This window comes from Pelecanus crispus, chromosome 1 (genome assembly GCF_030463565.1).
Source record: "Pelecanus crispus isolate bPelCri1 chromosome 1, bPelCri1.pri, whole genome shotgun sequence".
Taxonomy (NCBI): domain Eukaryota; kingdom Metazoa; phylum Chordata; class Aves; order Pelecaniformes; family Pelecanidae; genus Pelecanus; species Pelecanus crispus.
In genome coordinates this window covers 157,502,745-157,513,970 of record NC_134643.1, presented here as the reverse complement: position 1 = coordinate 157,513,970, position 11,226 = coordinate 157,502,745, and the positions used below count along the sequence as shown (strand labels likewise).

General features: G+C 40.4%; 1 protein-coding gene across 1 annotated transcript; it reads right to left on the bottom strand.

Moving 5' to 3' along the window:
• Positions 1 to 4,041: 4,041 nt before the first annotated feature.
• Positions 4,042 to 11,015, bottom strand: SULT1C4 (sulfotransferase family 1C member 4). Its single transcript, XM_009491749.1, has 7 exons — positions 10,844 to 11,015; positions 8,924 to 9,061; positions 7,538 to 7,635; positions 7,090 to 7,216; positions 4,705 to 4,799; positions 4,308 to 4,488; positions 4,042 to 4,154 (listed from the first exon to the last, which is right to left on the bottom strand). The coding sequence occupies exons 1-7, from the start codon at positions 11,013 to 11,015 to the stop codon at positions 4,042 to 4,044; spliced, it is 924 nt and encodes a 307-aa protein (XP_009490024.1).
• Positions 11,016 to 11,226: the final 211 nt, after the last annotated feature.

Genomic DNA, 11,226 nt, shown 5'->3' with positions numbered 1-11,226 from the left:
GTCTCCGTCATCATGGTAGATGGCTATAGTTTGACTGTGAGTCTTCACACTTTCCTAAAGGCAGTCTGCGCTCACACTGCTGATAAATACCAACTGCCCTTGCAGTAGGCTATGCCAAAGCCCTTCTGCAAAATAGTCTATGAGTAATTTGCCTCTTCAACATTAACCATGGGACACTGCTGTGTGACAATATTCCTGGTCCGCCTACACAGTGCCTAAATCTGTGCCTGGTCTGGAGGGCATGCAGAGAGCCTTGTTATCCAGGCTAAGCCCATGGCTTTGGGTCTGGCAGCACAGTTTGGTTGCATCCTATGAGTATGAAGGGCTTAACTTTCTCCCTCAATGTGTCTCTAGGCTCACCTACAGCCTACACTGAGACAGGGCTTGCGTCACTCATTGAGGACATGAGGGAAATGGAAGCATCAGTCCAGGCTTAAAATATAATGTTTATGCACCTCTGGAAAATTCCATTCTTAATAATTAACCTTGGTGTAAAGATAAGGCTCTTTGTGAATATGTTGGCATAAATCATTATAAAACAATACAATGTATATATTATAGGATGGGATATCCATATCCTGTATGAATAGGACAAATTAAATAAAAACTACTTCCTGTCCGTTGTCTGTTGCCTAACTGGAGAAACAGTGACTTTCAATCCAAGCATGAAGCAGATCATCTACAGTAAAATTAGTGGAAAGAAAAGCAGTGTCCCTCTGTCTTTGAATGCTAGCAAAGAAGATAGAACAGCTCCCTTCTCTGTTTCTTTCTTTAATTTTTTGAAGCTTGGTGCTTCTTCCATTCTGTTTTGTAAATGATTGTATTCCATGTGAAACTAAAATGGCTCCCCTAGTTGCTGTTGACAGTCAAGCTAAAGGACGATGGTCATTACCCTAGAATTAATACAGCAGTTTCTGTTAAAAAGTCTGTATCAAAGCAGGAAGTCATTCCCATAGGAGGATTTGTTTTGGTAGGTTTAATGCAGAGCTGAAAAACAGAAGCATGTGAAAGGTTAATGTGTGTTAATCAACGCTGATTTTCACACATTTGTTAGAGGTGAATAACAAAGTTTCTCCACTATCAAAACTCTGCAGGTACACTTTCTTATAAAAGAAGAGACAAGCAGCATTGAAGAAGTTGTGGGATTGCATTAGCTAAACTGACACAAGTCCTTCTTATACTGACATAGAAAAAGTTGCACCTGTGTAAGAAGGTTAGTAAAATCATGCATCTAGGTAACTGGATGAAAATAAAGCATAGGTGTATATTCAGGGCATATGTCTAGTAGAGCTTTGTATGGAGCTCTATCACCATAGTAAACAGAGTCACTTGTTTGCACCAGAAGCTTGACAATAGTTTAAATTGATTTGAAATAATTTAGCTGAACATGTACAATCTCCTTCTGCAGGTGCTCGTTGATTTACAGTGTCTTATGTAAAAATAAATTAAACCTCTTTCCAACTTATGTCAGTATTAGTAAACAATCTCTGTATACAAACATAATTTAAAGCTCTTCTGTACATAACACCGACAAACCTAAAGATGTGTGAGTTAAAGGCACTCTAGATGAAGGCACCCTCCAGTCATCTACCCAGAAGCGTGTACACATCTCTATTGACATACTGATAGTTTCCAGACTCGTTGGGGGATGCATACAGCCCATTAACCCCTTTCCCAAACTTTCCTGGTGACTACAGATTAAATCATTTTGACTGGTAACAATTCACTGTTCCCTGTAATTTTACACTGGTATAATTAATAACATTTTGCAAATTATGACTGAATGCACAGGTTGATCTCTCTCAGATGTGGTGGCCTGAGAGGCCACAAAAAGCAGAAGCATCCCACATTTCTATCCCCCTGCCAGCTATATTTTGTCATAAAGGTAATATAATATCAACAGGATAAGAAAAGCCAGTTTCTATGTAACCACACATCCAGTGTTTGTTTCCCCCTTTGTTTTTCTAGGACTGCACTCTGACCTGTGTTACTTTTTATCTGTATTTCAGAGCAGCTGAATTGCAGCTGGCTGGAGTTACCTAAGGAAGGGAGAGCAAAGGTGACCTTCCCAATGTGATACGAGCCCCTTGTTATATGGTGCCTCTATCCTTGCAGTGGCTGTGCAGCTCCTTTTCAGACCAGGCTTCAGCCACCGTCAGCATTTTGCACTTCTGATAGATTCAGAGATTTCAAAGGAGGAACCGATAGGTCATCTGTGTGACCTTTTGTACAACACCGCTCATAAAATGTCGCCAAGCTACTGAGTTAAGCATGTTTTCCATTTACTGATGGCCCTTATGACACTGAATGAGGATTAGATTGACAAACTGAGCTGACTCACGTGGTTTCATGGAGAGACCCAAGAGGATAGAAATATGTCAGAGAGCAGGCAATGCCTTTTCCTCATACTGGCAATAGTAAGATAGCAAATCAAGTTAATCAGCAAAACCCAAACAAGTTGCAGAAAGCTCCCCAGGCTGCTAGATAGCCTTGCTGTGATGAACAGCAGCACCTCTGCCAGATGATTTTTTTCTTCCTTCGATTGCCTACGTTTGCACTAATGTAGCAAATGCTTGTTTCTGGTTTCAGTGTTTCCCGCATTTTTTTGGGGAAACTTGGTGGGCCAGGAACTGACAGTGTAACTTCTACATTTAACAGGAAGCTTTTTGTTTGTTTTCAAACTTGATGCAAGATACTGCTGCCCTTTAGAGAACTGCATTCATTTTAGATATTTGGGTTAAATCGGTAGCCTGAAATGGACCGTGCATGTTGACAGCTGCTCCTGCTACTAAATCCTTGGAACTCTCCACAGGCCAAAATTAAAAATAACCCCAGCAAACAGTTTCTGTGTTAAATTAGACTAAACTAGACAAAATGAGACTAAGACAGTATTTTCCTCCAGCTGCTGTCATCTATTTTTTTTTCCCTCTGACATTCAGAGTGCAAACCCAGTTAAGCAGGAACTCTTCGTGGCCCTTTTTGTGTGCCAAACTCAGTGGTGGCTCTTTAAAACCAAATGTGGATTGGTAACAGTTGTCTATAATTAAATGGGCTATGAATTTCTTTAGTTAATTTCCCAAATTAATTAATTTATCAAAGCATGGCTATAGCGTGGTACTAATGCTAAAGCAGAACTGGTCTTTATTTGATAATATTGACCAGACCTTATTGCAGCTAAGAGCCCTCAACTGGATGTTTGTATGAAGAAAAGGAGGAGGTAATAATGTGGTGCGTCTGATGAACACTTTTACAATGGTGGAGAAGAGGGAGATGGTATGTGCAGCACTGACTCTTGACCTGGTTCATACCAACTTTCAGAATACTCCAACTGTTAACAGAAGATTATGCTATCTGTTTCAAAAGGTAACAGTGAGAAAAGCTTCTTGTCTTGATGCAGTAGGGACTACTGCCTCCACAGCTGGATTGTAGATTAATGCCTCTATGTAGCCCTTTAGCAAGTTTTATCGAAGGAAGCAATGGGTGTTCAGTGTTTTTGGAAATGTTGCTTTCATCACAACAGCAGTTACGATGTCCAGCTTAAAATGAGGGAAAAAGGAAATGATTCTGCTTTGTGCACTTCTGTTGTTCTGTTTATACTTGACCACCTTTAAATTTGTTTATTGTTTATTGATTAATGTTCATACAACATGTGAATAACATGTAATGACCACACCTGTTACACTCTTTTAACAACTTTTTTCATATTGGTTCCTAATTTCTTTTAGCGACTGATTTGAAAATGCTAGCAATATCAACTGCAGTTTTACAAAGACAGAAACTCAAAGCATGTCTGAAATATTTTTGTTAATGCTGAAAGTTACTGTGGGAGGGATGAACGAGAGGTACCCAGTTGGATTACTTTCTTCAGGGAGACAAACCTAAACTTCCACATAATTTGGGCACTCACGATAATGAAAAATCAGTGGTGTGTGAAAGAGACATATTGAAATCTTAGGGACACAGGCATTTTGTGAAGGAAAAGCAAAATATATAAAATGGAAGAGGATGAAGATGATAGAGAATAATTCCCATTGCTAATAGTCACAATTCCATGCGAAAAACGAGAGAGGTATCAGCCATTTTCTTCTTATAATCTTCATCAAATTTCTCATTCTGTGCCACAGTGAAATGATTCTTCCAGTCCCCAACAACCCCTAAGAAACAGCAAAGCAAAAAAAGAAAAAAAATTAATTTACCAGTATTTCCTGAAGCCCATTAGCCATGACTCACTAGATACTTGTACTTCAAGGCTTATTTCAAAACATAATGACAATCAGGACGTTGATGCCAGTAACAAACCTCAGTACCTTTTCTCATGAATGGGGAAATGGAGTGATCCATTATGCCCCGAAACTCAGTAGTGTAGTTTGTCATGGGATTTTCCTTCATTATCTCAAATGAGGTGTTATGGAGTATCTTGTTTAGAACTTCCTCATTCACGTCCTTCTCCAGGAACTTCAGAATCTTCTGAATTTCTTGCTTTGGATTCTGCAGAGAGAATAACATGGGATAAGGTACAGAGCCAGGAAAAGCAAAGAAATCAAACATAGTATTAAAGTTGCAATTGTTGTCAGGGTGAGATGATCAGGTTATCTAAAGATTTACTGATATGGCTGGCGTTATAATAGAAAACTGTTGATCACAGGTGGTATCTACTGGATTTCCAGGTTTCAGAGCTCTATAAACATTCATTCAGCCTCTTACCTCCTTCATGTCTTCATAGAAGAGGTAGAGAATACGGTGCTTATCTTTTGCCTTCCACCATCCTTTTACATGATCATACCAGGAACCCCAGAGCACTGAAAAAGGAGTAACATCAGCAGCAGCTATAAATGCCCTGTCTGTCTTTAGGTATCTGTGGCACTCATGTTTCCCTCATAACCAGTGTCTGGGCATTTCCCAGCTGGGTTTGAATCACTGTGGCCATGACTGCTGTGCTCTGTCTGTGCTTATCACAGCATTCATGCTATTAATCCCTCAGGTGTATGGATACTCAGAGCAGGATTCATGTGTAACTTTAGAGGGCAACAAAGTCAGATGCTTACCCCTGAATGAAAAATCCAGGCTGCCTTTACAATTGATGGAGAGAAACAGGTATTTCCAGAGTGATTCATCTGATCAGCTGGACAAGACCGGTCTTAATTGGCCCTGCTTTTAGCAAGGGGTTGGACCAGATGGACACCAAAAGTCCCTTCCCACTTGCATTATTCTGTGATTCTAACTGGTTTAAATACTTGATATACTATCAGAAGTGCCTGTTTCTCTCCAGCGAGTATCAAGATGACTAGCTTGGACAGAGGTAGCTCGCAGATGATACCAAGTTGGGTGGGAGTGTCGATCTGCTGGAGGGTAGGATGGCCCTGCAGAGGGACCTGTACAGGCTGGATCGATGGGCCAAGGCCAACTGTATGAGGTTCAACAAGACCAAGTGCTGGGTCCTGCACTTGGGTCACAACAACCCCATGCAACACTACAGGCTTGGGGAAGAGTGGCTGGAAAGCTGCCTGGCTGAAAAGGAGCTGGGGATGTTGGTTGACAGCCGGCTGAACATGAGCCAGCAGTGTGCCCAGGTGGCCAAGGCGGCCAACAGCATCCTGGCTTGTATCAAGAATGCTGTGGCCAGCAGGAGCAGGGAGGTGATTGTCCCCCTGTACTCGGCACTGGTGAGGCTGCACCTGGAATACTGTGTCCAGTTTTGGGCCCCTCAATACAAGAAAGACATTGAGGTGCTGGAGCGTGTTCAGAGAAGGGCAACAAGGCTGGCGAAGGGTCTAGAGAACAGGCCTGATGAGGAGCGGCTGAGGGAACTGGGGTTGTTTAGCCTGGAGAAGAGGAGGCTGAGGGGAGACTTCATTGCTCTCTACAACTCCCTGACAGGAGGTTGTAGTGAGGTGGGTGTTGGTCTCTTCTCCCATGTAGTTAGCGATAGGACGAGAGGAAATGGTCTCAAGCTGTGCCAGGGGAGGTTTAGATTGGATATTAAGAAAAATTTCTTCAGGGAAAGGGTGGTCAAGCCTTGGAACAGGCTGCCCAGAGAGGTGGTGGAGTCACCATCCCTGGAAGTGTTCAAAAAATGGGTAGACGTGGCACGCTGGGACATGGTTTAGTGGGCATGGTGGTGTTGGGTTGATGGTTGGACTGATGATCTTAGAGGTCCTTTCCAATCTTAATCATTCCTAGTTTTTACTTTCATTATAAATGATCCAGCCACCAAGCCAGGAAACATGAAATTGCTACTCTACCCTGAATTGGTTTAGTGGTGGACTTGGTAATGTTAGGTTAATGGTTGGACTGGATGATCTTAAAGGTCTTTTCCAACCTAAATGATTCTATGATTCTGTGATTCTGTGTCCCAGATTTCTGCAGTGGGACGGATGGCTCCCTAGCTGAGCTGGTCAAACACAAGACACAAGGTCTTCTTTAGACATGACACTCTCATGCTGGTCCAGACAGTGGTGTTTCTAGGCCTACATGATGGCAAAAATATTGAGGACCTGTGGAAGCTTTACTGACCAAAATTGCAGACTGCCATCCACTTGAGCAGGCTTGCTTTCTTGGATATGAGCACCTTTCTTAGAAAGGGAAGAATCAGCTTCTGGGGTTGCGTGTCTTTAGCTAGATAACTGGCTTAGTTCAGATGCCTGATTTTTATACAGATGAATTTAGGTAAAAAGACTTCCTTAACTCAAATTCACACTGCACATTTCTAAACAAAATTAAACCTTGGCTTCTTGTATATCAGGCTAGAGTAAAACCAATTAAACCATTGTTCCTTCCCAGCTGGGGTCCAAGCAAGTTTCTTTGAACCTCAGAGAGAAGAGATTAAGCCTGAAAATTGTAACATATGTTTCTGTATGATAATAGAATAAAGAATAGTTTTTTTTTCCAAAATGGGAATGTAAAGATAGAATTAATCCTTTAGGTACTAATACAAACCCATGAATGAAGATAAATTACTACCAAAACACGTTCAGTAGATATCCTTCCATAGAATGTCAGCACTGGATTTCAAACCATAGCTGAAATAAATAATGTCATGCATTTTTAAAATTGACCAAATCTTTTATACAACTGATTGCAGTTCATCACCTTTTCCGGTCATGAATTTTTCCATGAACTCTTCCCAGGTTACTGGGTCAGGCATTCCTTTACTCATTCTGTGGAAATGGTAGTATGACACCAGGTTGTCCTTTGCATTTCTTGCCACATAGATTATCTTTAATGATATGAAAAGAGAGAGAGAGAAAAATTAACTTACACAGGCTTATATATAGATATTGAGCATCTCCTGGAGTCTTCTCTTGGAGCCTGATGACAGGTGCTTAAGAGATTTTGCTTTGCAGCTGCATTTTCTGAAAGCCAATGCAGGTAACTTAGTCGTGACTTCTTTAGTTTCACACAGGTTTTGCACATTAAAGGGAAAATATCTGGGGAGACCTTTAGGTTTCACAAAGATTCTGGAAACCATATGCAGTCCTGGTTTATGTCACTTTGTTTGTAGGTGAAATAGAATTGAGTCCTACCTCTTCAGCCTTACCTTACAGTTTTGTTCCCAGAAGGAGGGAGGCACCAGCTGCACAGGGAGATGAGTTTTCAGTGTTCGTGGAGAAGGCATAGCTTCAGCTAACTCCAGGCCTGTGGGATGTTTCATTATGAGATGTGACTTGTTCTCTAAGTTGCACTAGCACTTCTTTGCTATTCTCATATGTGTGATTTTGGTTGTGACTTTTCAGCAGTTCACCTTGCAATGATCATTCATCTCCAAAGCAATTACGTAGCAGTGTAGGATACACAACATTGCACAAGCGCCTTCACTGTTTCTAGAGAAATTTTTACCTATGTGTTCAACATGGAAAGGGGTAACACTGATTCATATCTTATTCTTGATTTCTTCAGCCCATGTCTAACCCCTGCATTCCAAGGGATAATGATGAATACTAATTCATATTTACGCAACCAAAGTTTTTCCTTCACAATATTCAGTGATCTCCTTTCACTTTGCAGGTAAGAAATTTTTGTTTCTTTCTAGGATATGAGAAGAATAGACTGGCTGACTAGAATTTCTGGATATCATGTAAAGAGAAACTAGGATAATGATGGACAGTGGATTTTTAGTAGCTATGGATATATGGGAATACTTTGGAATATCTGGTGATATGTGGAGATGTGTTATCCCCTCCCCCCCTCCTTTTTAAATATCTATCATGACCTCTATAATTTTTTTTTCCTATCATTGTCTATCATCCTCTGTCATCCTCTTTTTTTTTTTTTTGTCTCTCTCTGTGTCAACACAGTCTAGCTTAGGAGAGAAAAAGTAGCACTTCTACTGCAGAGTTAGTGAAGCTTTTTAGCTTCAAATGTGAAGAGAGTCTGGCTTAAAGATTTTTGTGGAACAGGAGCCCTTGCTGGGGGAAGACTCTTGTAGGAGTCTGTCTTTGCAAAACATCCAGGCTTGCTGGTTGCCTGAATGCCCCATAGTTTGTTTAGATGACTGGACCCTAGAACTTAACAGCAGTTACTCAAAACAGTAGCAAAACCACTGAAAACATTATCCATCTTTTGGGAATACATCCATGACATAGGTTTCTCTTCCTTACAACCGCTAATCGGAGAATGGGATTCAATTGCCCCCACGTTGCCTTTTTTACACATATCTGCTGCTGTTTTAGGTACCGTGGACTACACGCGCAGCTTTCAGATGCCATTCCAAAACAGCATGGTCTTAGTAACCCCTGAGTCACATCTGCCAGCCTTGCATTGGCTTGAGTAGCACTAGATGTTTATGCAACTGAACTGGTCCCTATTACCCAACACGGTGCATAGTTCAGTGACAAAGCAAGTGGGAAACCTGTGGTGTCAGCACTGGGTGCTTGTTTTCTGTTTCATGTTGTCTAAAATACAAACCTATTTGTATAATATTCACCTGAGTAGCTCTCAGCTGGAGGCTCTTGGATAGACCACTCAAGGAAAGGATGGCGTCTGTAAGTAGTGGCACGTCTACACTTCTCAACATCTCCATTTTGTTGAATCATATCCACTATCTCCTGTGTCCATGTAGTACCTGAAAATGTCAGTGTTTAGAGGTTTCCCTCAGGGATAGCAAAGAGTTTCTTCTGCTAGGGAAGTGAAAGCCAGAAGGATGGACTCCGTACTAAAGGAGGAAGGAACAGCACAGAAGATGGTGGACAAAGTGGATAGAGAGGATAATGGAGTTAAAACGCATAATTAGGAATACAAAGGTGATTCCCAAAGCACAGTTTCAGGGATTCCATTTTAGACAGGCTTCTTCTTGCCAACAGAAATAGCCTCCACCCCTATGCCAGTAATGAAAAAAGCTCTGGGATAAACTCACTATTATTTGGAGATTGTATTATTTGCAGAGAGGAATGAAATTCCCTCCTTCCAATTTTCATACCTCACAAAAATTCAGGTATTTCAATATTTGTTTTCATCCTGAATTTGAATGAAAAAATGAAATACCTGAACTTTGAGTGAGTAAAAATGCCATACAGTTTGAAAATATAAAAAAGTTGCAGTATTTTCCATGTTCCCACTTGAAGTGCTTTAATGAAGGTCAATACAACATTTCATCTGCCTGAGCTACTGCAACATCTTGTAAGAGCTACAGTATTGTGTCTCTCATGTGCCGCTTTTCCCTTATGGCCGTGATCACTGGGTTAACCACCTCTCCTCTGAGGTACTGTGGCAGCTCAGCTAGAGAACAGGCTAAGGGATAACTTGGAAAGCAATGTGGGCTGGAAACTCAGCCCTTCTTAGACTAATTATTACTCTACCCTTACTTGGTTTAGTGGTGGACTTGGTACTGTTAGGTTAATGGTGGACTGGATGATCTTAAAGGTCTTTCCCAACCTAAACAATTCCATGATTCTATGCTTGAATTGTGCATCTCTGGCAGATACAACATAATGTCAAATGGACTCCTAACTTTATTTCTTTTCAGTTCAATGGCTGAGAGGTTTTAATCCAGGCTGGATAAAATAACGTGGTTTTGCTTTCAGTATACAGGAGATAAAAGTTTCAGGTTTTACAAAAATGATGGGGTTCTTTTTTGCGATAATGTTTTTTTCCTACTGAAAAAAATACTTAAAAATTCTTGCTAATTCAAGTCATTATTTCTTTATGAACATCAAATGTTCATGAATCTGTTCCTGAATCCCCTAAATGGTACATGTTTTTATTCATCCAGGATTAATATTGATGCTTGTTATTCATTGTCTTCCTGTGTAGTAAGTATAAAGGGTCTGATCAAGAGGAGAAATAGTAATGAGCTAAGTGGCCAATCACTGAATAAAATACCAGATAGCTAATATTAATAGTGGGTATTTTATTTTATTGGCTGAAATTATTAACTGAATTTGGTTATTTCCTTAAAATAATTAACCCATTTCCAGAAATCAGTACTGGTTTGCACACCAAGTCATTCCCCAAATACATAATACAATCCATAGTTTTTCAGTCAGTTTCTATGATTTCTTAGTAATGATGACTTTTTACTAGGCTTTGTTAAATCATTACCTATTGGTGGAAAACTTCTATTGTTGCCATTAATATATATGTATATAGTCTAAATCAAAAGAAACATTTAAGTATAGGTAGTTAGGTAGTTAGACTTTGACCATTTGAATTTCAGTAACAATAGATGGTTGTTGCTTCTGCCAAAGAAGTCAGAAGTTACTAGTCACAGCTGACAGAGCTTCATATCTTTAAAATATGTCTCACTGGGGATTAAACAAATACCAGTCCCAATAGAAAAACATAATTTTCAATTCCAACAATAAGCACTATCCCAAACTTTTCTATTCTGTTTCCTACCCACACCAACCTGCTTTTGTATAGGTTGCGATGAGCAGATCGTCAGGTCTGGCTTTGAACTTCCACACTTGGTCCCATGTGCTGCATATTTGTTTTGTGAAGGGAATACCTTCCACTTCACCTACCTCAACTCGGGGTACTGTCTGTTTCAGACTCACATCTGCCATTTTATCCAGGGCCATTGAGACCTGCATGAAGAAAGAAAGGCTTGGAATTAACATGGTTGCTCTGAAAAAAAAAATCTAAATTTACTCATCCATTCTTGAGGTCTCTTTTACTGACTGAATTCTGTGTTCTCTGATTTCTGTGGCTATGATTTGGCCTATCTGGATCCATATATAAGCTCCTTAAAGCTGGATCTAATTTTCAGAAATGCTTGGTATATTGCTGGTG